The sequence below is a fragment of the Tachyglossus aculeatus genome, chromosome 18 (genome assembly GCF_015852505.1).
Source record: "Tachyglossus aculeatus isolate mTacAcu1 chromosome 18, mTacAcu1.pri, whole genome shotgun sequence".
NCBI classification, from domain to species: Eukaryota; Metazoa; Chordata; class Mammalia; order Monotremata; family Tachyglossidae; genus Tachyglossus; species Tachyglossus aculeatus.
In genome coordinates, this window is record NC_052083.1 from 39,865,601 (window position 1) to 39,893,399 (window position 27,799).

The 27,799-nt window shown below is 54.5% G+C and overlaps 1 protein-coding gene across 4 annotated transcripts in view; it reads left to right on the forward strand.

Annotated features, from left to right (window-relative positions):
* The first annotated feature begins 822 nt into the window (after positions 1–822).
* The window catches only part of ELAVL4 (ELAV like RNA binding protein 4), a 78,349-nt gene continuing 51,372 nt past the window's right edge, over positions 823–27,799 (forward strand). Inside the window, exons 1-2 of one of the 4 annotated variants that reach the window (XM_038760411.1) lie at positions 16,102–16,238; positions 16,457–16,511. In XM_038760411.1, coding sequence (XP_038616339.1) covers positions 16,117–16,238; positions 16,457–16,511 — 177 coding nt within the window. In that variant the 5' untranslated portion in view covers positions 16,102–16,116. Of the gene's footprint in view, positions 894–16,101; positions 16,512–17,287; positions 17,366–27,799 lie in introns of those variants that run through there. The other 3 variants (XM_038760409.1, XM_038760410.1, XM_038760408.1) reach the window with 3 other exon arrangements.

The window sequence follows — 27,799 nt, forward strand, 5'->3', positions numbered from 1 at the left end:
TCATGAGATGAGAGGGAATGAATGCCCCGCCCACGTCCCACTGCGCATGCGTTTCACGTGGCCCCCGCCCCCCCATGGGGCGGCTCCCTGAGGGCGGGGCCTGGAAGGAGGGGCGGGGCCGGGAGGGAGGGGTCCCAGTGCGCATGCGTTGTACGTTGTCCCCGCCCCCCCGATAGGGCGGCTACCTGAGGGCGGGGCCTAGAGGGAGGGAGGGGTCCCACTGCGCTTGCGTTGCACGTGGTCCCCGCCCCCGATAGGGCGGTGCCCTGAGGGCGGGGCTTAGAGCGAGGGGCGGGGCCGGGCGGGAGGGGTCCCAGTGCGCATGCGTTGCACGTGGTCCCCGCCCCCCGATAGGGCGGCACCCTGTGGGCGGGGCCTAGATGGAGGGGCGGGGGCGGGAGGGAGGGGTCCCACTGCGCATGCGCTGCACTTGGCCCCCGCCCCCGATAGGGCGGCTCCTTGAGGGCGGGGCCTAGAAGGAGGGGCGGGGCGGGGGGGAGGGAGGGGTCCCACTGCGCATGCGTTGTACGTTCTCCCCGCCCCCATAGGGCGGCTCCCTGAGGGCGGGGCCTAGAGGGAGGGGTCCCACTGCGCATGCGTTGCACGTGGTCCCCGCCCCCCGAGGGGGCGGCTCCCTGAGGGCGGGGCGTCGTCGGGCTGGTGAACTCGTGCGGCGCGCTACTCCGGGGGCGGGGCGGGGGCGGGGCTTGGTCGGGCCCCGCCCCCTTCCACGTGCGCCGCCCTCCGCTCGTTAGCGCCGGCGGTGAGGCGGGAGGGGGCTTCGCCGACGGGAGCCCGGGGTCACCCCGACGGCGGCGGCGGCGACGACGACGACGACGACGACGCCCCGACACGCCCCGACCCGACCGAGGAAAATGCGCCTTCAACCGCAGGTGAGGAACGGCCGCCCCCGTTGTGCGACACCCCCCCCCCCCCCCGCCTCAGGGGCCTCGTGCCCCGCACGTGCCCCGTGCCTCGTGCCCCGCCCGGGAAACGGCGCCATTGCAGCGCGAGCCCCCTCAGTCAGGCCGTCAGTCAGTCAGTCAGTCAGTCGGTCAGTCCTTCAGGCCCCACGCGCAGCCCCCTCCTTCATTCATTCATTCCTTCATTCATTCATTCGTATTTAGTGAGCGCCTCCCGGGTGCAGAGCACCGGACTAAGCGCTTGGGAAGCCAATCAATCAATCAGTCGTATTGATCGAGCGCTTACTGTGTGCACAGCACCGTACTAAGCGCTTGGGAAGTCCAAGTTGGTAACGTAGAGAGACGGTCCCGACCCAACAGCGGGCTCACAGGCTAGAAGGGGGAGACGGAGAACAAAACCAAACGTATTAAAATAAAATAAGTAGATATCAAACAATCGTATTTAGTGAGTGCTTACTGTGCGCGGGGCACCGTACTAAGCGCTTGGGAAGTCCACGTTGGCAACAGATAGAGACAGTCCCGACCCAACCGTGGGCTCACAGTCTAGAAGGGGGAGACAGAGAACAAAACCAAACGTATTAAAATAAAATAGGTAGATATCAATCAATCGTATTGATTGAGCGTTTACTGTGTGCACAGCACCGTACTAAGCGCTTGGGAAGGCCAAGTTGGTAACATAGAGAGACGGTCCCATATCAATCAATCGTATTGATTGAGCGCTTACTGCGTGCAGAGCACCGGACTAAGCGCTTGGGAAGTCCAAGGTGGCAACATCTAGAGACGGTCCCGACCCAACAGTGGGCTCACAGTCTAGAAGGGGGAGACAGAGAACAAAACCAAACGTATTAAAATAAAATAGGTAGATATCAATCAATCGTATTGATTGAGCGCTTACTGGGTGCAGAGCACCGTACTAAGCACTTGGGAAGTCCAAGTTGGTAACATAGAGAGACGGTCCCATATCAATCAATCGTATTGATTGAGCGCTTACTGGGTGCAGAGCACCGTACTAACCGCTTGGGACGTCCAAGTTGGCAACATCTAGAGACGGTCCCGACCCAACCGTGGGCTCACAGTCTAGAAGGGGGAGACAGAGAACAAAACCAAACGTATTAAAATAAAATAGGTAGATATCAATCAATCGTATTGATTGAGCGCTTACTGGGTGCAGAGCACCGGACTAAGCGCCTGGGAAGTCCACGTTGGCAACAGACAGAGACAGTCCCGACCCAACCGTGGGCTCACAGTCTAGAAGGGGGAGACAGAGAACAAAACCAAACGTATTAAAATAAAATAGGTAGATATCAATCAATCGTATTGATTGAGCGCTTACTGGGTGCAGAGCACCGTACTAAGCACTTGGGAAGTCCAAGTTGGTAACATAGAGAGACGGTCCCATATCAAGCAATCGTATTGATTGAGCGCTTACTGTGTGCAGAGCACCGTACTAAGCGCTTGGGAAGTCCAAGTTGGCAACATCTAGAGACGGTCCCGACCCAACCGTGGGCTCACAGGCTAGACGGGGGAGACGGAGAACAAAACCAAACATATTAAAATAAAATAGATAGATATCAATCAATCGTATTTAGTGAGCGCTTACTGGGTGCAGAGCACCGGACTAAGCGCTTGGGAAGTCCAGGGTGGCAACATCTAGAGACGGTCCCGACCCAACAGTGGGCTCACAGTCTAGACGGGGGAGACAGACAACAAAACCAAACATATTAAAATAAAATAGGTAGATATCAATCAATCGTGTTGATTGAGCGCTTACTGGGTGCAGAGCACCGTACTAAGCGCTTGGGAAGTCCAAGTTGGTAACATAGAGAGACGGTCCCATATCAATCAATCGTATTGATTGAGCGCTTACTGGGTGCAGAGCACCGGACTAAGCGCTTGGGAAGTCCAAGTTGGCAACATCTAGAGACGGTCCTGACCCAACAGTGGGCTCACAGTCTAGAAGGGGGAGACAGAGAACAAAACCAAACGTATTAAAATAAAATAGATAGATATCAATCAATCGTATTTAGTGAGCGCTTACTGGGTGCAGAGCACCGGACTAAGCGCTTGGGAAGTCCACGTTGGCAACAGATAGAGACAGTCCCGACCCAACCGTGGGCTCACAGTCTAGAAGGGGGAGACAGAGAACAAAACCAAACGTATTAAAATAAAATAGGTAGATATCAATCAATCGTATTGATTGAGCGTTTACTGGGTGCAGGGCACCGGACTAAGCGCGTGGGAAGTCCAAGTTGGTAACATAGAGAGACGGTCCCATATCAATCAATCGTATTGATTGAGCGCTTACTGTGTGCAGAGCACCGGACCAAGCGCTTGGGAAGTCCAAGTTGGCAACATCTAGAGACGGTCCCGACCCAACAGTGGGCTCACAGTCTAGAAGGGGGAGACAGAGAACAAAACCAAACATATTAAAATAAAATAGATAGATATCAATCAATCGTATTGATTGAGCACTTACTGTGTGCAGAGCACCGGACTAAGCACTTGGGAAGGCCAAGGTGGCAACATCTAGAGACGGTCCCGACCCAACAGCGGGCTCACGGTCTAGAAGGGGGAGACAGAGAACGAAACCAAACATATTAAAATAAAATAAATAGATATCAATCATATTTAGTGAGCGCTTACTGGGTGCAGAGCACTTGACTAATCACTTGGGAAGTCAATCAATCGTATTTATTGAGCACTTACTGTGTGGAGGGCACCGTACTAAGCGCTTGGGAAGTGCAAGTTGGTAACATAGAGAGACGGTCCCTACCCAACAGTGGGCTCACAGTCTAGAAGGGGGAGACAGAGAACAAAACCAAACATATTAAAATAAAATAGATAGATATCAATCAATCAATCAATCAATCGTATTTATTGAGCGCTTACTATGTGCAGAGCACTGTACTAAGCGCTTGGGAAGTACAAATTGGCATCACATAGAGACAGTCCCTACCCAACAGTGGGCTCACAGTCTAAAAGACTGTGAAACCAAACATATTAAAATAAAATAATTAGATATCAATCAATCATATTTAGTGAACGCTTACTGGGTGTAGAGTACTGGACTAAGCGCTTGGGAAGTCAATCAATCGTATTGATTGAGTGCTTACTGTGTGCGGGGCACCGTACTAAGCGCTTGGGAAGTCCAAGTTGGCAACATCTAGAGACGGTCCCGACCCAATGGTGAGCTCACAGTCTAGAAGGGGGAGACAGAGAACAAAACCAAACATATTAACAAAATAAAATAAATAGAATAGATATGTACAAGTAAAATAAATAAATAAATAGAGTAATAAATATGTACAAGAGCCCGGGCTTCAGCTTTGGAGTCAGAGCTCATGGGTTCAAATCCAGGCACCGCCAGTTGTCAGCTGGGCTTTGGAGTCAGAGGTCATGGGTTCAAATCCCGGCTCCGCCACTTGTCAGCTGGGTGACTTTGGGTAAGTCACTTCACTTCTCTGGGCCTCAGTTACTTCATCTGGAAAAAATGGGGATGAAGACGGTGAGCCCCCCGTGGGACCGCCTGATCACTTTGTAACCTCCCCAGCGCTTAGAACGGTGCTTTGCACACAGTAAGCGCTTAATAAATACCATCATCATCATTCATTCAATTGTATTTATTGAGCGCTTACTGTGTGCAGAGCACTGGACTAAGCGCTTGGGAAGTACAAGTTGGCAACATATAGAGACGGTCCCTACCCAACAGTGGGCTCACAGTCTAGAAGATCATCATCCCCCCTGCCTTACCTCCTTCCGTTCCCCACAGCACCTGTTTATATGTATATATGTTTGTACTTATTTATTACTCTATTTTTTTATTTTACTTGTACATGTTTATTCTATTTTGTTAATATGTTTTGTTTTGTTGTCTGTCTCCCCCTACTAGACTGTGAGCCCACTGTTGGTTAGGGACCGTCTCTATCTGTTGCCGACTTGGACTTCCCAAGCGCCTAGTACAGTGCTCTGCACACAGTAAGCGCTCAATAAATACGATTGAACGAATGAATGCAAGCAAAACAAATAGGTGTCAATGGAAAGAGCCCGGGCTTGGGAGTCAGAGGTCATGGGGACTGTCTCTATCTGTTGCCGACTTGGACTTCCCAAGCGCTTAGTACAGTGCTCTGCACACAGTAAGCGCTCAATAAATACGATTGAACGAATGAATGCAAGCAAAACAAATAGGTGTCAATGGAAAGAGCCCGGGCTTGGGAGTCAGAGGTCATGGGGACTGTCTCTATCTGTTGCCAACTTGGACTTCCCAAGCGCCTAGTACAGTGCTGTGCACACAGTAAGCGCTCAATAAATACGATTGAACAAATGAATGCAAGCAAAACAAATAGGTGTCAATGGAAAGATCCCGGGCTTGGGAGTCAGAGGTCATGGGGACTGTCTCTATCTGTTGCCAGCTTGGACTTCCCAAGCACCTAGTACAGTGCTCTGCACACAGTAAGCGCTCAATAAATACGATCGAACGAATGAATGAAAACAAAACAAATAGACAGGCGTCAATGGAAAGAGCCCGGGCTTGGGAGTCAGAGGTCGTGGGTTCTAATCCCGGCTCCCCCACTTACCAGCCGTGTGACTGTGGGCCTCAGTTTCCTCCTCTGTAAAATGGGGGTTTAGTCTGTGAGCCCCAGGTGGGACAACCTGATTACCCCAGTGCTTAGAAAAGTGCTCGGCACCTAGTAAGCGTTTAACAGATACCAACATTATTATAATATTATTATGTCTCCCCCTTTTAGACTGTGAGCCCACTGTTGGGTAGGGACTGTCTCTATATGTTGCCAATTTGTACTTCCCAAGCGCTTAGTACAGTGCTCTGCACATAGTAAGCGCTCAATAAATACGATTGATGATGATGAGGATGATGATAATCAATCAATCGTATTTATTGAGCGCTTATACTAAGCACTTGGGAAGTCCAAGTTGGCAACATATAGAGACGGTCCCTACCCAACAGTGGGCTCACAGTGTAGACACACGCTCAATAAATACGATTGAATGAATGAATGAAGAGCCCCCCAGAGAGGGGAGGGGTGGACCGGGCCCTTGCTGCAAGCGGGCTGGGGGGCGTCTGCTTCATAAACTTGCGGCAGAGGGGCAGAGAGGGGCGCGGAGGACACCTGCTTCGTGTCTTTGCCGCGGCCTGGGAGGTGGGGGGGACGCACACCTGCTTCGTGTCCTTGCTGCATCCAGGCGGGGGGTAGCGGGGGAGACAACACAACACCTGCTTGGCGTCCTCGCTGCATCTGGGGGGGGTCGGCAACACCTGCTTCGTGACCTTCCTGCAGCCCCAGGGGGTCGGGGGGCGACCCCGATCTGCTCAGAAGCAGCGGAAAGAGCCCGGGCTTTGGAGCCAGAGGTCATGGGTTCAAATCCCGCCTCCGCCACTTGTCAGCTGGGTGACTGGGGGCAAGTCACGTCCCTTCTCTGGGCCTCATCTGTGAAATGGGGATTAAGACGGTGAGCCCCCCCGTGGGACAACCTGCTCACCTTGTAACCTCCCCAGTGCTTTGCACATAGTAAGCGCTTAATAAATGCTTTTAGACTGTGAGCCCACTGTTGGGTAGGGACTGTCTCTATATGTTGCCAACTTGTACTTCCCAAGCGCTGAGCACAGTAAGCGCTCAATAAATACGATTGATCGATTGATTATTATTATGATTATGATTATTCATGCCCTTGCTACATCCTGGAGGGGTGGGCAGTAACGTAACACCTGCTTCCTGGCCTTGCTGCAGTGGGGAGGTGACTCCTGCTTCATGTTTTTTGCTGCATCTGGGGGTGGGGAGGTTGGGGTGACACCTGCTTCATGCATTCAGTCGTATTTATTGAGCGCTCACTGTGTGCGGAGCACTGTACTAAGCGCTCGGGAAGTCCAAGTTGGCGACCTATAGAGACGGTCCCTACCCAACAGTGGGCTCACAGTCTAGAAGGGGGAGACAGAGAACAAAATAAAACATATTAACAAAATAAAATAAATAGAATAAATATGTACAAATAAGAGTACAAATAAAATAAATAAATTAAATAAATAAATAAATAAATAGAGTGTGAAGATGGGGACAGGGGGAAAGCTGGTCTGCTCTCTAGACAGGCAGGATGAAATATTGAGAATGCTAATGGTATTTGTGACGTGCTTACTATGTTCCAAGCACTGAGTAGATACACGGTAATCAGATTGGACATAGAAGATTGAGCCCCCTCCTTCCTCTCCCCCTCCTCCCCCTCCTTACCTCCTTCCCCTCCCCACAGCACCTGTATATATGTATAGATGTTTGTACGTATTTATTACTCTATTTATTTTACTTGTATGTATTTATTCTATTGATTTTATTTTGTTAATTTGTTTTGTTCTGTCTCCCCCTTCTAGACTGTGAGCCCGCTGTTGGGTAGGGACCGTCTCTAGATGTTGCCAACTTGGACTTCCCAAGCGCTTAGGACAGTGCTCTGCACACAGTAAGCGCTCAATAAATACAATTGAATGAATGAATGAATGAATACTTGGAAACTGGTGGGGACTTCTCCCTCCCTCCTCCCTCCCTCCCCCCTCCCGTCCTCTCCCCCTCTTTCTCTCTCTCCTTCCTCCTCTCTCTCCCTCCTTCCACTCCTCCGTCCATAATAATAATAATAATAATACTGGCATTTGTTAAGCACTTACTCTGTGCAAAGCACTGTTCTAAGCCCTGGGGAGGTTACAAGGTGATCAGGTTGCCCCACGGAGGGCTCACAACCTGAGGCCGTCTGTCCCTCCCACCCCAGAAATAGGGTGATCTTATTCCCATTTTACAGAGAAAGGAAATGAGGCACAGAGAGGTTAAGTACCGGCTCGAGGTCACCCAGGAGGCCCTAGCTTACTTAGTTCTCCTCCCCCCACCAGAAGGCCAAACAGTTGGAGAACAGCTTGTACCTGCCGGGATCTCATCCTAATCCTCCGTGACTTCTAGACTGTGAGCCTGCTGTTGGGTAGGGACTGTCTCTATGTGTTGCCGACTTGTACTTCCCAAGCACTTAGTACAGTGCTCTGCACACAGTAAGCGTTCAATAAATACGATTGATTGATTGATTGATTCTCAGCTGCCTTGGACACTGCGGACCATCCCCTTCTCCTGGAAGCGTTTTCCAACCTAGGCTTCACTGACTTTGTCCTCTCTTGGTTCTCCTCTCAGCTCTCTGGCCATTCATTCTCAGTCTCCTTGCCGGGCTTCTCCTCTGCCTCCCACCCCCTAACTGTGGGGGTCCTTCAAGGTTCAGTTCTGGGTCCCCTTCTATTCTCCATCTCCACCCACTCCCTTGGAGAACTCATTTACTCCCCTGGCCTCAACTACCACCTCTATGCAGGTGAGACCCAAATCTGTATCTCCAGCCCTCATCTCTAGTCTCGCATCTCCTCCCGCCTTCAAGATGTCTCTACTTGGATGGCCTCCTGTCACCTCACACTTATCATTTCCGAAACAGAGCTCCTCATCATCCCACCCGAACCCTGTCCTCCCCGACTTGCCCAACACTGTAGACGGCACCACCTTCCTTCCCGTCTTCCAAGCCCATAACCTTGGCGTTATCCATGACTCCTCTCTGCCATTCGACCCACGTATTCAATCCATCACAAAATCCCGTCGGTCCCACCTTCAGAAAATCGCTAAAATCTGCCGTTTCCTCTCCATCCAAATTGCTACCACATTAATACAATCACGCATCCTAGCCCTCCTGGATTATTGCATCAGCCTACTTCCATTCCAGTCCATACCTCACTCTGCTGCCCGCGTCATTTTTCTACAAAAAGGTTCAGGGCATGTCACCTCCAGTGGTTGCCCATCCACCTCCAAATCAAACACAAACTCCTAAGCCCTCCATCACCTTGCCTTCTCCTACCTCACCTTGCTTCTCTCGTTCTTCAACCCAGCCCGCACACTTGGCTCCTCTGGTGCTGCTAAACTTCTCACTGGGCCTCCATCTCACCTGTCCCGCTGCCGACCCCTGGCCCACATCCTACCTCTGGCCCAGAACGCCCTCCCTCCTCAAATCCTCCAGACAATTAATTACTCCCACCCTCCTCAAATCCTCCAGACAATTAATTACTCCCACCCTCACAAAGCCTTATTGAAGGCACATCTCCTCCAAGAGGTCTTCCCAGGCTAAGCCCCACTTTTCCTCATCTCCCACTCCCTTCTATGTTGCCCTGCCCTTTGCCTTCCCCCTGCCCGCCCCACAGCACTTACGTACATATCTGTAATTTATTTATTTATATTGATATCCGTCTGCCCCCCTCTAGACTGTAAGCTTGCTGTGGGCGGGGAACGTCACTGTTAATTGTTGTGACGTACTTTCCCAAGCAAGTACAAAGTAAGCACTCGGTAAATACGATCGAATGAGTGAATCCCTCGTTAGACTGGAAGCTCCTTGAGGGCAGTCACTCCTTATCTTCCTGTTCCAAGTGCTTAACACGCAGCAGGCGACAGGCACCGATTTCTACTGATGCAGTGAAACCATGAATGGTCCATGCGGGCTCTCCACGGGAGAGTCAGGGATGGAGAGGGGAGAGTCGGGGGGCATTCAGCTCAGGGATCCCTGGGGGTGGGGAGGTGGGGAGGCCTCCTCCACCGGCTGAAGAAGAGTCAAAGAACACTCTCCTCAGGATTTTAGCTGTTTCCCTAAAAACAAAATCGGCGGTGAGATGTTGGAAATCAGCAGGCTGTGTCGCGCTACGAGATGCTACCTTGTCTTTCTTCCTGGGCCCGGCATCTACGCTTTTCCTTTTACGTTTCCCGCGTTTCTTCCCATCTTAACTTTTTTCCATACATTCATTCATTCATTCAGTCGTATTTATGGAGCGCTTACCATGTGCAGAGCACTGTACTGAGCGCTTGGGAAGTACAAATTGGCAACATACATCTACGAAGGAGGTGATTTTCTTCTCAGGAAAGACAGGGACTGGAATCCACGCGTCCATTCGTTTTTTACCTTCCACTGCCAGAGACAATCAGTTGTATATGTTGAGTACTTACAGTGTGCGGAGCACTGTACTAAGCGCTTGGGAGAGTGCACTGTAGCAATAAAAAGAGAGTTGGAAGACACGTTTCCTGTCCACAACGAGCTTACAGTCTAGAAAGGGGGCTGTAAGAGACACCGGTTGTGCGGTCACAGGGTGGGTGGGTGTGCACGTGTAGTATGCGGGGCCCGCCCCCACCCCCCCTCGGGTTGATGCACAGCGTCAGCCCCCTGCTGTGGTGCATCTCGTCCCATGTGGCTTAGTGGAAAGAGCCCGGGCCTGGGAGTTAGAGGTCGTGGGTTCTAATCCCAGGTCTGCCCCTTGTCAGCTGTGTGGCCTTGGGCAAGTCACTTCACTTCTCTGGGCCTCAGTTCTCTCATCTGTAAAATGGAGATTGACTGTAAGCCCCACGTGGGACAACCTGATTACCTTGGATCTACCCCAGCGCTTAGAACTAGTGCTCGACACATATTAAGCGCTTGACAAATACCATCATCATTATTATTATTATTACGTGAGGGGCGCGGAACCAGTAGCTGCCACGGCCGGCCTGGACAGGAGATGGACATTATTTATTTTATTTATAATGGCATTCATTAAGCACTTACTATGTGCAAAGCACAGTTCTAAGCGCTGGGGAGGTTCCAAGGTGATCAGATTGTCCCATGGGGGCTCACAGTCTTAATTCCCATTTTACAGATGAGGTAACTGAGACCCAGAGAAGTTAAGTGACTTGCCCAAAGGCACACAGCTGACAATTGGCAGAGCCGGGATTTGAACCCATGACCTCTGACTCCAAAGCCCGGGATCTTTTCCACTGAGCCACGCTGCTTCTCATTAACCACATTAATGAGGTTCAGGGCCACTCATTCAGGGGACAGGGAGAGCAGTTCCCAGGGCCGGGGCCGGGAGGGGTGCGGGGAAGGGGGAGCGAGCAGCCAGACCCCAGGATTCATTCATTCATTCATTCAATCGTATTTATGGAGCGCTTACTGTGCAGAGCACTGTACTAAGCACTTGGGAAGTCCAAGTTGGCAACATATAGAGACAGTCCCTACCCAACAACGGGCTCACAGTCTAGAAGAGGGAGACAGACAACAAAACAAAACATGTGGACAGGTGTCAAGGCGTTGGAACAAATAGAATTATAGCTAAATGCACATCATTAAGAAAATAAATAGAATAGTATTTAATATTGTAATATGTACAAGTAAAATAGAGTAATAAATCTGTACAAGCATATATACAGGTGCTGTGGGGAGGGGAAGGAGATAAGGCGGGGGGGATGGGGAGAAGGAGAGGAAAAGGGGGGCTCAGTCTGGGAAGGCCTCTTGGAGGAGGTGAGCTCTCAATAGGGTATTGAAGGGAGGAAGAGGAGGGAGGGGGTGGACGTGTCCCGTCTGGGCTGAGGGACCGGCCTGCCTGGGGCACCGCCAGACCCCAAGGGGCCGTCGGGAGGAATCGGTCAATCGATCAATGGTACTGAGTGCTTACTGCGGGCCGAGCATTGTACTAAGCGCTTGGGAGAGGATGATATAGCGGTATAACGGGAGATGGTCCCTGAACGCGGTTGGCCAACGGGGTCTGGGTCCTGCTTTCGTCGCTGTCGGGTCGGGACCAGGAGCAGGCAGAGAGGCAGAGGAGCGTCAACCGAAAAATGGCCGCGGTGCTGTTTTCTCAGTTCTTTTAGAAAACCCTTCAAAGCCTTACTGAAGGCATATCTCCTCCCAGAGGTCTTCCCTGACTAAGCCTTCTTTTCCTTTTCTTCAACTCCCTTAATAATAATAATAATGATGGCATTTGTTAAGCACTTACTATGTGCAAAGCACCGTTCTAAGCGCTGGGGAGGATACAAGGTGGTCAGGTTGTCCCACACGTGGGGCTCTCAGTCGTAATCCCCCTTTTACAGATGAGGGAACCGAGGCCCAGAGATGTTAAGTACTTGCCCAAAGTCACACAGCTGACAAGCGGCGGAGCCAGGATTAGAACCCATGACCTCTGACACCCAAGCCCGGGCTCTTCCCACTGAGCCACGCTGCTTCCCTGCTTCCCTTCTGCTCCCGACTCCTCCACTTGTCAGCTGTGTGACTTTGGGCAAGTCACTTAACTTCTCTGGGCCTCAGTTACCTCATCTGTGAAGTGGGGATTAAGACTGTGAGCCCCCCATGGGACAACCTGATCACCTTGTAACCTCCCCAGTGCTTAGAAGAGTGCTTTGCCCATAGTAAGCGCTTAATAAATGCCATCATTATTATTATTACTCTGCGTCACCCTGATTTGCTGCCTTTATTCATCTCCCCCTACCAGCCCCACAGCATTCATGTGCACAGATTTATTGATTTATATTGTCTGTCTCACCCTCTAGACGGTAAGCTCATTGTGGGCAGGGAACAGGTTAGTTATATTGTCATATTGTACTCTCCCAAATGCTTAGTAAAGTGCCCTGCACACAATAAGCGCTCAATAAATACTATTGATGTATCGGACGATATTCTGCCTGGACCACACAGTCGTCATCATCACCATCAATCGTATTTATTGAGCGCTTACTATGTGCAGAGCACTGTACTAAGCGCTTGGGAAGTACAAACTGGCAACACATAGAGACAGTCCCTACCCAACAGTGGGCTCACAGTCTAAAAGGGGGAGACAGAGAACAAAACCCAACATACCAACAAAATAAAATAAATAGGATAGATATGTACAAGTAAAATAAATAAATAGGGTAATAAATACGTACAACCATATATACATATATACAGGTGCTGTGGGGAAGGGAAGGAGGTAAGATGGGGGGATGGAGAGGGGGACGAGGGGGAGAGGAAGGAAGGGGCTCAGTCTGGGGAGAGTCCTCAGGGAGAGAGGCACCCGAGGCGTGCCCGGTGGCTGGAGCCTCGTTGGGGCTGGAAGAAGCTGAGCAAAGACGGGATTTTCCAGGGTTGGGCCGCCTTCTCTGGGAGCGGGAGATGCGAGACACGGGTGGGAGTCGGCGGGAGCCACAGCGGGCACCCCGAGAGTGCCAGGGCAAGCCCGTAGGAGCAGTCTGGACAGCACCTAGCTTATTAAGAGTGGTGGATCCACGGGAGCTCTCCCCCTGCGTGGCCGCATCAGTGGAGTCAACCCCTCACTGGGTGGAGAGCAGCCGAAGCTGCCGTATCCCCTGAAGGGGAGCGGGGGTCCGGGCGAACCCCTCAGGCGGGCTCCCACACGCGGAGCTCAGGCGGAGGGGCGTACCGGCCACCCCGCGATTCCCGAGCCTCCAGAAGAGGAAGCCGGGTCCTGGCGGTCCACTGTAATAATAATAATGATGGTATTTGTTAAGTGCTTACTATGTACGAAGCACTGGGTGGGGGATACAAAGTGATCAGGTTGTCCCACGTGGGGCTCACGGTCTTAATCTCCATTTTACAGATGAGGTAACTGAGGCTCAGAGAATCAATCACTCGTGTTTATTGAGCGCTTACTGTGTGCAGAGCACTGGACTAAGCGCTTGGGAAGTACGAGCTTCCCTATATATAGATTCCCCCACCCAGTTCTAAGCACTGGGTGGGGGATACAGAGTGATCAGGTTGTCCCACGTGGGGCTCACAGTCTTAATCTCCATTTTACAGATGGGTAACTGGGGCTCAGAGAATCAATCAATCAATCAATCGTGTTTATTGAGCGCTTACTGTGTGCAGAGCACTGTACTAAATGCTTGGGAAGTACAAGCTTCCCTATATATAGATTCCCCCACCCAGTTCTAAGCACTGGGTGGGGGATACATAGTGATCAGGTTGTCCCACGTGGGGCTCACGGTCTTAATCTCCATTTTACAGATGGGTAACTGAGGCTCAGAGAATCAATCAATCAATCAATCGTCTTTATTGAGCGCTTACCGTGTGCAGAGCACTGGACTAAGCACTTGGGAAGTACAAGCTTCCCTATATATAGAGACAGTCCCTACCCAACTGTGGGCTCACAGTCTAGAAGGGGGAGGCAGAGAACAAAACCAAGCATACTAACAAAATAAAATAAATAGAATAGATAGGTACAAGTAAAATAAATAAATAAATAGAGTAATAAATATGTTGTCCCACGGGGGCTCACAGGCTTTTACAGATGAGGTAACTGAGGCACAGAGAAGCGAAGTGACTTGCCCAAAGTCACACAGCTGACCGGTGGTGGAGCCGGGATTAGAACCTATGACCTCTGTCTCCCAAGCCCAGGCTCTTTCCATTGAGCCACGCTGCTTCTCTAGGTGCAAACCCATGCAAGTGGATGAGTTCCCCAGCGAGTGAGTGTAGAGTGAGAAGAGGGGGAGACCTAGAAATAGAAGAGAATAGAAAGAGAAATAGATGCCGGACATCCACAGTTTCAGGATGATGATGGCATTTAATAAGCACTTACTACGTGCAAAGCACTGTTCTAAGCGCTGGGGAGGTTACAAGGCGATCAGGTTGTCCCACGGGGGGCTCACAGTCTCAATCCCCATTTTACAGATGAGGTCACTGAGGCCCAGAGAAGTGAAGTGACTTGCCCAAAGTCACACAGCTGACAATTGCCGGAGCCGGGGTTTGAACCCATGACCCCTGACTCCAAAGCCCGGGCTCTTCTCCACCGAGCCACGCGGCATCTCTACGGGATGAGAGGTAAAAGAGAAGCCAGCGAACAAACCTGAAGAAATGTCAGAGACGTAGGAGTGGAAAGTGACAGTTCTCAGTGGAAAGAGCATGGGCTTTGGAGTCAGAGGTCATGGGTTCAAACCCCGACTCCGCCAATTGTCAGCTGTGTGACTCTGGGCAAGTCACTTAACTTCTCTGGGCCTCAGTTACCTCATCTGTAAAAGACTGTGAACCCCCTGTGGGACAACCTGATCACCTTGTAACCTACCCAGCACTTAGAACAGTGCTTTGCACGTAATAAGCGCTTAATAAATGCCGTTATCATCAGCGCTTCGAACAGTGCTTTGCACATAGTGAGCGCTTAAAAAATGCCGTCATTAGTATTGTTATGAGCCCAGGAATACTTGGTTTCTACGGTCCAGTCTCCAAAGCATCTGTTTTACAAGCTCTTTTAACGCCAGACAGTATAGTCCACAGATCATCATCATCATCATCAATCGTATTTATTGAGCGCTTACTATGTGCAGAGCACTGTACTAAGCGCTTGGGAAGTACAAATTGGCAACATATAGAGACAGTCCCTACCCAACAGTGGGCTCACAGTCTGAAAGGGGGAGATGAAGAGAGCCGAGGCCTTTCGGTCCACGGCGAGAGAAAGATGGGGCCTAGTTGTCGGCAGAGAGAGAGCCAGAGCCCGGCGGTCCCTGGCGAGAGAGAACCGGGGCCGGGCAGTGTGCAGAGAAGGAGAACCGGGGCCTGGCAGTCCGCGGTGAGAAAAAGATGGGGCCTAGTGGTCCTCGGAGAGAGATTCAGGGCCTGACAATCTAAAGTGAGAGAGAACCGGGACCTGGAGGCCCGAAGCGAGAGAGAGCCGGGGCCCGGTGGTCTGTGACAAGAGAGAGCCGGGGCCCGGTGGTCTGTGACAAGAGAAAGCCGGGGACCCCGTGGCCCACGCCGCGAGGGAGCTGTGGTCCAGGCTGTTGCATCCCTCTCCCGGCCAACTCCGCCGATACAGCGGAGGCGGGACCCACGGGCCGGACTCCGCCGGCCAGACTCCGCCGCCGGGGTCCGTCAGCCATCACCACCCGTCAAAACGGCGCGGCCGGCACGGCTGGCGCTCGGAGGCGGCCGGCCTAGCCCATGGACCACTTTCGTGTCCGTCCGGCCGGCCAACGGGCGTGGTTTTCTCTCGAAAGCAACGGGCGAGGATGTTAAGGCGGCCAAACACTTCTAGGCCTCGAACGCCGTACCCGGGAGAGGTGAGATGGTGGCGGCATCGAAGTGGGGTGGCTCCCTCACCCCGCATCTCCATCCGCGGGACCGCCCCTCCATAGGTCTCTACATCCTGACCTGCGGTTGCTCCGTGACTTTTGATCTGGGTCTATAAAAGGGCGGGGGGGGGGGGGAATAACAGTGATAATAACAGTAATACGTGTGTGTGAGTGTGAGCGCGTGTGTGTGCGTGTGTGTCATTTCTTCAGCTGCGCCTTAATTACTAGACACAAGAAGCAGTTCAGAAATCTGGTCTCTGTTGTTGTAGAGGTCACCGAATCATTAACATCGTCAATCTGGCGGGAGCTAATTTCAATAGCACCTGATGTTGCAACGCCTCCCTCGACTTCCCCGGCCAATGGGATCCCGGCTCCGGCTGACAGATGGTCCCCATAAATGGATGCAAAACGGAGAAGCTGCAAGCCAATTTCAGCAGAGCCCTGTTCAGTTGTTCTTCTCTTCTCCATCCTAGAACCGGGGGGCTTTGACACTGAGCCTTGGGTTTTTTTTTTTTCCTTCCTCCCCCCCCCCCTTTTTTTTTTTAATTGGTTCGCTGCCCAAACGCCCACACTGTGCTCTGTGGATCATTTTAAAAAATAGTAATAATAATCCAAACAAAAGATTTTTTTTTTTAAACCCCGAAACCACCTTTGCTGGGCTTAAAGAGGAGAAGAGTCAAAAGCCTGTGACAGCCACTATTTGCCGATAAGAATGGTGATGGTAGGTATCTGGAGATTTGCGATCTTGTCGTCAGGGTGGACGCCCTTCGGACCAGAGGGGAGTTGGGCGTGTGTGTGTGTGTGTGTTTGTGTTGGGTGTATGGGAGTGTGCGACAGGGATGAATGGACCCTCCATGCTCAGCCGCACCGGAGTGGAACTGGGGGAGTCGGGAGGTCGCGGCCTGCGGGGCCGGAGCTTTGGTTTTCGGGGGTCGCGGCTGGTGTCGTCGTAGCTTCGGTTTTCGGGGGGCCGCGGGGGGCTGGGTCCTCCCGTCGACCGTGTCTTTGTGTAGCCGGCGGCTTGCGGTTCCTTTAACGACAGGCAGAGGGGCCGGCCACACTTTGTCATTTTAAGGTCATTGTCATTTTTCCTCAAACGAAAGGCTCCGCAATGGGGGCGTCGGGGAGACGGGGGGGGGTCGCACCAAGGTGGGGGGAGGGGGACGCAGGCTGGCTGTTTTGGGGCCCCACCGGCGGTGCCCACGCAGCGGCAGACAGAGGCGCGGGGGAGCGGGCCCAGGGTGGGCCAAGGACTGCGCAGTTGGCCTGGCCCTCTCCCCGGCCCGGTCGCCCCAACGCACCGCGCTCCCGAGTGTCCCCCATCGTGACCTCACAGAAAGAGGCGGTGGCTTGTGTGAGTGTGTGAGCGTGTGTCTGGGGTGTGTGTGTGTGTGAGCCGTGCGTGTGTCAGCTTGTGGCTGGTCCCCAGCGGCGGGGCTGGAAGAAGGAATGTCGGCTTTTACATAACGCTTCTTTTGCATCCGCCACGGCGCGTGGGGGCGGGGTGGGGGGGGGACGGACGACCGCCAGGGTCCGTCCCGAGGCCCCCAGATGGAGTGGAGAGGCTTGAAAATGGTAAGCGGGCGCGGGCAGGTGGGGAGGAGCGGGCTCCGTCCGCAGGCCCCGGCGGGGGCGAAGGGATGCCCGGTGGGAGGATGGGTGGGTGGGTGTGGCGGGGGCCGGGGCCGGGGGGAGGGGGATGTAAAATCATAAATATCATCGCCGGCCATTAATCTTGTCGCACGCCAATTCCTCCTCCTCCTCCTCCTCCTCCTCCTCCAGCCATCTCCGCGCGTGATGTCGGATGTTCCCACTCCCGTTCTCCATTAATCGCCCGCCCCAGCCAGGTCGGTCCCTTCTGGCGGATCCCGGGGTGGCTGTCGGTACGGTGTCGTGTCAGGTCCCCCGGGCCCGGCCACCCACCCACCCACCCACCACCGCAAGCCCCACGACCTCGAGCCACATCCCTTCCTCCTTCCCCGCCGCTGGTGCCCGTGGTGGTGACAATGGGGACCCCACCGCCCGGCGGAGAAACCAGACCGCCCTTTCTGCGAAAGCCGTGCTCCTATTTTTAGGTGGTTTCTTTCATCTCACGTCCCCCCCCAAACCCAAACCCCAGCTCCGGAACGGGGACGGAGATGTTGACCCCCATCCTCTCCCGTTCACCTTGAGATTGGCGCAGAGCAGGCCCAGGAGGCGGAAGGAAGAGGCGCCGGCTCAGAAAAGATGCTGAGCGCGAGGGATACGGGGAGGGGTCTTGCGGTGGTGATGGTGGGGTGGTGGGGAGCAGAACGTGGGGAATTCAGAGAACCCCCCCCATCCCCATCCCCTCCCTCCACAACGCGGCCAACCTCCGACCCCGGATCCGGGGACCGGCCGGGGACAAAGCCGGGCCCCGGCCCCCCGTCCTAGCGGGGCCCGTCTTTGTCTGAACGCTTGTCCCGCTGGCTGTAAAACAAATAAGATTACACCGAGGGGCTGGACGGAAAGGGAGCGCTCGCGGGAACAGCCAGTGAAAGGTTGTCAGGGAAACGGGCCGCGAGGAAGCGGAGAGGAGCAGGTGGCAGGGAGGTGGGGGCACCGCAAACAGTGTAAAATAAAATTAAAAAAAAAATAGCAAAAGGGGAGGGGGCCCGATTATCTCCGCCGCTCTTTGTGGCAGTCACAACTTTAATTATTTTTTATAAATAGGTGTTAATTACATCGCTGACTCCGGCTCACCGCGATTCCTCGGGAGCTATCTTTAAACATCTGTTCGGTCTCTCCTCCTCTGGAAAAGGGGGGCGGGGTGGGGACGGGGGGGCCGGGGAGGTGATCCTTTTTCTCTTCCCTTTTTCCTTTCTTCTCCTCCCGCCGGGAGATTGTGCCAGTCAGGCAGGGCCCGCAAGCCGGCGAGGCGATCTGGGGTGGGGAGGGGGCGCGGCGGGGGCCGGGGCGGGCGGAGGGAGGACGTAAATCATCTTGAACGAAGTTGACAGACCGGCGAAGCGTCCGCCAGCTCCTTCCTCAGAATTTTCCAGCGAGGGTCCGGGGGCTGACCCAGAGCGGGGATGGCCTCCGCTCGCCGTTCCCCGCGCGGATGCGATTTGGATGGGGTGATGACTGGTTCTCCTTTTTCAATCGGGTCATCCCCCTGGTAGACGGGCCGGGGGAAAGGGGAGCCCGGGCAGCCGCCGGACTAGGCCTCAGCCAGATAGGAAGGGAGTGGGGACCTTCCCCTCCGTCCCCGCCGCTTCTCCCTCATCCCTCAGCGGCTGACAGGCCTCTGCGGGGTGATCGGGGATGGTTGTGTCGGTCGATTGGTTTTCCAGATGAGCCTTCACCGAGATGTCCACCCCCAGCGCCCGCACCCGGACGCCCGCACCCGTTCACGTGTGGGCACCAGGAGTGACTCCGGTCCCGGGCCGCGTCAGCCGGGCAGAGGGAAGGCCGGAGCCGAGGGCCGACCCTCCGGGGCGGGGAGACCGAGCCTCGTTGTCCCCCTCCTCGAGGAGGGGGGCCGGGATGGATGTCGGTCAACCCCGGCGGAAGGTCAAGGTTAGGGCGTGGCGAGGACCACCTCGGGTCCACCGCCCCCATCCTTGCCCCGTGCTGACCCCCTCCCCTTTGGCGTCGGATGCCGTGCTTCCCCTCGGCGGTAGGAGGGTGGGGTGTGGCCGTTGCCGGGCTTGGGGTGGACGACGTGACCTCCTGAATCTGAGCGGTCACCTTGCCCTCCCTTTCAGAAAGGAAGCAGCGGAACCCCTTCATCTCCTGCCCTTTCCTTGGAGTAAGGGTGGGCACACCTGGATTCTTTTCTGATATCCTTTTATTTGGGAGTCCGGGGGTGCATCTTCCAGGGAAAAATCACTGTGCGTCCATTTGTAACAAAGACACGTGTTTCTGCGGCCGGTCTCTCTCTCTTTCTCTCTCTCGCTCTCTCTCTCTCTGTGTCTGTCTCTCTCTTTGTCTTAAAGATCTTATTGCGTCGCTTGTGCTGGCGGAGGGGGGTGGGGGGGCTCTGAGATCCCAGCCTCTCCTCGGTTTTCCGGGGCGAAAGCCCGGTCGGCAGCGTCGCCACGGCGATGGCTTTCGGAAACGCCCGAGATTGTCGGCATTAGCGCGATCCGGATTCCCGGCACCGCGAGCCGGAGGAGAGCACTCGGTGGAAATGCCCAGATGGGAAAATCTAGCCAGAGGTGAGCGTGGCCGGCAGCTGGGAGAGGGGAGAAGGTTTTTTTTTTCTTAATTTGAAAGGACATTTAACAGGAAAGGGCAGGGTCCCTGCCTGCCCCTCCCTTCTCTGTCCTTCTGTCTCCATCCCTCCTCCTCCCCCCCCACACCCCCGCCTCCCAGCCTCCTGGGCTCAATGCTTGAGCAGTGACCTTTGGGTGCCGAGGGTGTATCTGCCATCCTCCCCGCCCGCCGGCCCCGGTGGCTTTCAGCGGAAGCCGACCAGCTTGGGTTTGGGCTCGTCTGGGCGTGGGAGACGGAGAGTCCGTCTCCCTTGGTTTTGACGGGGCCCACTGGAGGATCGTCCACGTCCTCCTGGGGATGGCTCCCCTCCTGCAGCTTGGGGCGGGGGGGTGGTCCTTGAAGCGTGATCTTTAGGTTGTTGGGGTCATGGGGAGACTTCCTGTCCTTCCCTGGTGCTCCTGCCCCTCTCTGCGCCATCGTACGGGGCAGTCCATTCCCTCCCACCACCGGGTGCCGTGGTCCGTCGTCCTCACCCCCCTTCCCCCCCGAGCCACTCAGTGGAGCAGGCCATCCTCCCTCACCAAGCACCGGGTGGGGCGGGGCGGCGCGTCCTCACCAGCCACCCTGTGGGAGGCCCACCCTCCCCCACCAACCTCCAGTTGGGGCGGCCCATCCTTCCCCACCAAGAAGCCAACGGGTGGAGCGGCCCATCCTCCCTCACCAAGCACCGGGTGGGGCGGGTGGGCGGTCCGTCCTCCCTCACCAGCCTCCACGAGGAGCGGCCCCTCCTCCCCCACCAGCCACCCGGGCGGAGAGGCCCGTCCTCGCCCACCGACCAACGGGCGGAGCGGCCCGCCAGTCCACCCTCCCCGACCACCGGGTGCGGCGGTCCATCCTCGCTCTCAGACCACCGGACGGGGAGGTCCACCCTCATCCCCTCCTCCACCCTCACAGGGTGGGGTGGTCCACTCCATCCCCATCGTAGGGGCCGGTCCATCCTCCTCCCAAACCGGGCCAGCGGGTGCTGGCCCCTTCCCTTCATCAGCGCTTTCAGCCGCTAACAGGGGAGCGTCCAGATGGCCCCAGCAACCCAGCGGGGTAGGGGCTCGGGCTGGCTGTGGCCGGCGCGGAGGGGAGCCCGGGTGGCCAGCCCGGCCACGTCCACGTGGCAGTGTGCGGGGCAGCTAGCACCGCTGAGCCCCCGGGGCCCCAGTGAATGGTGCATTGCAGCATTTTGTTCAATGTCACATTCAGGGGTTGGGGGGGAAGGTGGGGGCAGGGGGGAGGGGCCCGGCCAGCCCCGGACCACTGGATGGGCCGAGGGACGCCGCAGCGGGCCATTCGTGGGCCCTCTCCGGCCCTGGGCCGACCGATGCGTCTCCACCTCCCACCCCCAGCCAGTCCCCCGCAGCAAGTGGCCCTGGTGTCACCCAGGGACTCTGGGCCCACCCCCCAGAATTATTCCCAGAAAGGATGGTCTCAGTCTGGAGATGGTGGGCTCCTCTCAGCCAGAAGGCCTCCCCCACTCCACAAAGCGGCCAGGGCATTGTGGCCGTCAAATCTTGAGGGGCATAGAGGGTGATTTAGCATCCTCTGACCCCCAGAAATGTCCCCTTCAGCAGGACGAAGTTGGCCGGTCCCCTTTCCCCCGTGCCGTGCGGCCGCCCGAGGAGCGCGTAGATGGTCGGGCGGGGCGGGGACGGGGGCTTCTTCCGCGGCCATTCCTCGGTCCCCAGAGCACCCGTGTGGCGGACGATGGCAGCCGGGGGGAGGGGGGAAGGGACGCGCCTGCGAGGTCACAGCTGCTCTGCGGGGGAGAGAAGGCCGAGCGGCGGGTTGGGGGTCGGAGGCGTCGAAGGGTCTCGTGAGCGGGCGGTGGTCTAGAATTAGCCCTTGACGTGCAGAGCGGGCCTGCGCGGTGCAGAGAGCCAAAGGGGCCCGGGGTGGAGCTGAAGACAGGGCGGCCAAGGCCGCGGTCCGATAGGCCGGTGGCCGGCCCCGGGGCGGCGGCCGAGGCCCCTTGTGGGTCATCGGCTTGGCCAAGGCACGGCCGGTCCGCTGCCACTCTAGCCGCCAAGTCTCGGGAATGGGGAGGAAGCGGAGCCCGGATTTCTGCTACCCCCAAGACGCCTCTGGCAGGGTCGTGTCCTGGGATGCGAGGAGGCCGGTCTGCCGTTGCCTCCCCTTTTCCTCGGGGGACCAGGGAGTGGGGACCCAAGCCGCTGTTGGCCCGGTCAGCCCAAGCGCAGGGAGGAAGATCGCAGCAAGGGCCAGGAAAAGCCAGGGAGCTGTTAGGAGGTCGAAATAAGGAACGGCCGCGGGAACCCGATTTGAGGGGTGGGCTTGGACCCGTTCCCCAAGGCACCCCCGAAAACCGCCCCCCTGGGTCTCCGGGGCGCTGCGGGCTGGCTCGGGGCCCGACCTTGGGAAAAAATCTTGGCTCGGTCTAGAAGTGTAGCGGGCCTACGATGCGAGGCCCGAAGGCCTGGGGGAACAAGAGGAGGTGCCCTGCGTGTGGTGAGGGGCAGTGTGGGGACCGGGCATCGATGGGCTCTGGGCCATCCCGCTTCGGAAGCACACACCATCTTTGCCTACTCAGATCACTTGCAGACGTGGGGGGAACCCCACACCCACGCACCGGGCTGGGAGGCGCCCAGAGGAGCGAGTCAGGGGAGATAATTGCTCCGAGGAAAGAGGGAGAGAGAGAGACAGAGAGAGGGAGAGAGAGAATCCTTCCCAAGGAAACCTTATACCCCACTGGCTCCAGAGGAGTTGGGGGTTGGAAGCAGTGGAGCCTCACGGAAGGAGCCCAGGCCTAGAGTCAAAGGATCTGCATTCTCATCCTGACCACTTGTCTGTTGTGTGACCTTGGGCAAGTCACTTCACTTCTCTGGGCCTCAGTTCCCCAATCTAAAAAATGGGGGTGAAGTACCCATTCTCCCTCCCCTTCAAACTGGGCCTCATGTGGGACAGGGACTGTGTACAAGCTGATTTTCTTGTTTCCACCAGGTGCTTAACACATAAGGGGCGCTCAACGAATTCCACACTCACCAGTCCTTGGTCGAGGGGGAAAGTTAGAGGTGTTAGATGGTCCGTTCTGGATCACGGGAGGAGAGTCAGAGTTGGAGAGGGGAGAGTCAGTGTTGTGGAATGGGCCATTCCGAGTCTCTAGGGGCGAGTCAGGAGTGTTGGGTGGTCCGCATTGGGTCACTGGAAGAGAGATAGAGATGGAGAGGGAAGAGTCAGGGGTGTCAGATGGTCAGTGCTGGGTCACCGGGTAAGAGTTGGGGGTGAGATGGTCCGTGCTGGGTCACTGGGGGAGAGTCAAGGGTGTCAGATGGGTCACTGAGGCAAGAGTCAGGGATGTTAAATGGTCCGAGCTGGGTCCCTGGGGTAGAGTAAGGGGCAGAAAGGGGAGAATTATTCCTAGTCCCGACTGGGCCTCAGTCGGTGGGATCTGGGCGTGGTCACTCCCAGGGTGGGCTGTGCCCATTGGGCTGACCCCAGCGAGGGCAGCCTGGGGCCCTCAAGGGCAGAGCCGTTCAACCCTCCCTCCCTCCATCGCTGAACTCTGTGGGGAAAGAAGTGTCGGGTGGCCAGGCCCGGGCCCCAGTCGGAAGCCGTCCGCTGCGACCTGGCAGGGCTGGAGCACTCCGGATGGTCGGCTTGGCCTCAGGACCGGTGAAATGACTCTTCTGGTGCCTCGTAGTAGTCGTTTTATGATCCTCCTTCCTCTCCATCCCCTAAATAGATCACCCAAGCTGGGGCTCCTTCTCGGACTGCGGGAAAAGTGGTGACTCAGGGAAAAAAAACCACGGTTATCATCGTCAGTGATGTTTACCGAGCACCATCTGGGTTCCTGGTATGGGCAGGACGCCGGCCTGGCCACCCGCCGTGGGCGGGATGCTGACTTGGGCGTCGACTATGGGCGGAGCGCTGGCCTGGGCATCTACTGTGTGCAGAGCGCTGGCCTGGTGTCCGCAGGGTGCGAAGCGCGGGCCTGAGTATTCACGAGATGCAGAACGCCGGCCTGGGTGTCCACCGGGTGCCGGCTTGGGCGTCCGTTGGGTGTAGAGGGTGATTGATCGATCGGATCGTGAATTTGTGCCCTGTAGTGTTGTTTGTAGTTCTCGGGGGGCAGAGAGGGGTGCGCAAGCGTGGGTTAAGGGAGATTTGTGCCCAGGCTGCAGCCTCCTAGTCCATACTGTAGATCTGAGGGGGGAAGAGCAACCAGTCCAGTGTGGCCAAGTCCCCCCAAGTAGATAGCCAGGGTGGCCAACGGGTGCTCATACCCGATCTCAGAGCCGCGTCCCGGACAGTTCCTCCGGCAGGGTGGGGTTATGGAAGGGACCCAGGGTGAGTGTAACGTGAGTTCCAGCAGTGAAGCAGCGATTGACCGCCTCCTTGTTCTCCTCTTCGGTTGTGAAGGCTCCGTGTTCCCGGCGCCGTGGTTGCCAAAAGTGGGAGGGAGAGTGGCCTGGACCGTCTGCAAGATGGGTAAAAAGTGGAGGTGATGGGGGGTGCCAGGCTGCCTTAGAGCACTAGAGCGCTCACCCCAGGGCATTGTACACTCAGTCACAAGAGCACTGCCGTGAGGGCATTGAGCACTTGATCACTAGAGCGTGCCCACAAGGGCATCGAGCACTTGCTCACTAGAGCATGCCCACAAGGGCATCGAGCACTGGATCCCTAGAGCGTGCCCACCCGGGCATCGTGCGATAGATCATTAGAGCGCTGGCACGAGGGCATTGAGCTCTTGATCACTGCTACCTGTATATATGTATATATGTTTGTACATATTTATTACTCTATCTATTTATTTTACTTGTACATATCTATTCTGTTTATTTTATTTTGCTAGGATGACACGCAAATTCGTGAAGCGTTCCATATTTTTCTGTTCTATTTATTTTATTTTGTTAGTATGTTTGGTTTCGTTCTCTGTCTCCCCCTTTTAGACTGTGAGCCCACTGTTGGGTAGGGACTGTCTCTATATGTTGCCAAGTTGGACTTCCCAAGCGCTTAGTACAGTGCTCTGCACACAGTAAGCGCACAATAAATATGATTGATTGATTGATGTTTGGTTTTGTTGTCTGTCTCCCCCTTCTAGACTGGGAGCCCACTGTTGGGTAGGGACCGTCTCTATACGTTGCCAACTTGTACTTCCCAAGCGCTTAGTACAGTGTTCTGCACACAGAAAGCGCTCAATAAATGCAATTGATTGATTGATTGATTGATTAATAATAATAATGGTATTTGTTAAGTGCTTACTATGTGTCAGGCACTAAGCACTGGGGTGAATACAAGCAAACTGGGTTGGGCACAGTCCCTGTCCCACGGAGGGCTCACAGTTTTAATCAGTTTGGAGAAGCAATTTTGAGAAGCAGCGTGGCTCAGTGGAAAGAGGCCGGGCTTTGGAGTCAGAGGTCATGGGTTCAAATCCCGACTCCACCAGCTGTCAGCTGTGTGACTCTGGGCAAGTCACTTCACTTCTCTGGGCCTCAGTTCCTTCATCTGTAAAATGGGGATTGAGACTGTGAGCCCCCCGTGGGACAACCGGATCACCTTGTAACCTCCCTGGCGCTTTACACATAGTAAGCGCTTAACAAATACCATCATCATCATCATCATCCCCATTTTACAGATGAGGTAACTGAGGTGCAGAGAAGTGAAGTGACTTTCCCAAGGTCACACGGCAGACACGTGGCTGATCCAGGATTAGAACCCACGATCTTCTGACCCCCAGGCCTGGGCTCTGTCCACTACACCGTGGCACTGTACTGAGCGCTGGGGTAGATTCAAGATAAGCAGATTGAACACAGTCCACGCCCCACTTGGCACTTAGAATATTAATCCCCATTTTACAGGTGAGGTACCCGGGACACAGAGAAGTGACGTGACTTGCCAGAGGTCACACAGCAGAAAAGTGGTGGGGCGGGGATTAGAACTCAGGTCCTTTTAACTCCCAGGCCCGTGGGCTACCCACTAGGCAATGCTGTGGTACAAGGACATTCATTTATCCATTCAATCGTATTTATTGAGCGCTTGCTGTGTGCAGAGCACTGTACTAAGCGCTTGGGAAGTCCAAGTTGGCAACATATAGACTGTGAGCCCACTGTTGGGTAGGGACTGTCTCTATATGTTGCCAACTTGGGCTTCCCAAGCGCTTTGTACAGTGCTCTGCACACAGAAGTGCTCAATAAATACGATTGATTGATTGATTGATATAGAGCCGGTCCCTACCCAACAGCGGGCTCACAGTCTAGAAGGGGGGAGACAGAGAACAAAACAATAAAATAAATAGACTAAACATGTACAAATTAGAGTAATATTTAATATATATACTACTATATATAATAGTATATATTACTATATATAATAAAAATATAATATAAATAGAGGGCTTTGAGCACTTCAACTACAGCACTGGCAGAAGGGCACTGAAAATGAGAGCACTAGCGCACCGGCTTGAGGGGATTAAAGCCGTTTCTCCTCCAAAAGGCCTTCCTCAATTAAACCCTCTTTTCCCCAGCTCGCTCTCCCTTCCGTGTCATCGCCGCCCGGCGTAGTTTCAAGAGCACAGATTTGGGAGTCAGAGGTCGTGGGTTCTAATCCTGGCTCCGCCACCCGTCAGCTGTGTGCCCTTGGGCGAGCCACTTAACTTCTCTGGGCCTCAGTTCCCTCATCTGTAAAATGAGGATTAAGACTGTGAGCCCCCCGTGGGACAACCTCATTACCTTGTATCTATCCCAGCGCTTAGAACAGTGCTTGGCTCATCGTAAGCATCATCATCATCATCATCAATCGTATTTATTGAGCGCTTACTATGTGCAGAGCACTGTACTAAGTGCTTGGGAAGTCCAAATTGGCAACATATAGAGACAGTCCCTACCCAACAGTGGGCTCACAGTCTAAAAGGGGGAGACAGAGAACAAAACCAAACATACTAACAAAATAAAATAAATAGAATAGATACGTACAAATAAAATAGAGTAATAAATATGTACAAACATATAGGGGGAGAGGAAGGAAAGGGCTCAGTCTATGCAAAGAGACAGGAATCCGGCCCCTTTCCCCAACTTTCCCGAGCCCGACTCACTTAACAAATAACATTATTATTGTTATTATTATTATCATGCCCTTCGGCTATGACCTTTGGATATTAGCTACTTGCCCCACCCTCAACCCCACAGCACTTATGTACATATCTTTTATTCTACTTATTTTATTTTGTTAATATGTTTTGTTTTGTTCCCTGTCTCCCCCTCCTAGACTGTGAGCCCACTGTTGGGTAGGGACCGTCTTTATATGTTGCCAACTTGCACTTCCCGAGCGCTTAGTACAGTGCCCTGCACACAGTCAGCGCTCAATAAATATGATTGAATGAATGAATATATGATAATTTATATTAGTGTCCGCCTCTCCCTTCTAGACTGTGGGCTTGGCTTAATGGAGTTGGGAGTCAGAGGTCATGGGTTCTAATCCCGGCTCCGCCACTTGTCGGCCGCGTGACCTTGGGCGAGCCACTTAGCTTCTCTGTGCCTCAGTTACCTCCTCTGTAAAAGGAGGATTAAGCCTGTGAGCCCCACGTGAGACAACCCGATTAGCTTGTATCTACCCCAGCGCTTAGAGCAGTTATCAAATGCCACTATCATCATCATCATTTTTTGTTATATCGTACTCTTCCAAATGCTTAGTACAGTGCTCTGCACGTAGTAAGTGCTCAAGACATACCATCGATCGACTGAGGACTCGATCACGATAGTGCCGGCACGAGGACACTGAACACCAGGAGCTCCTGAACCAGGGCATCAACCCCCTGATCACTGGAGT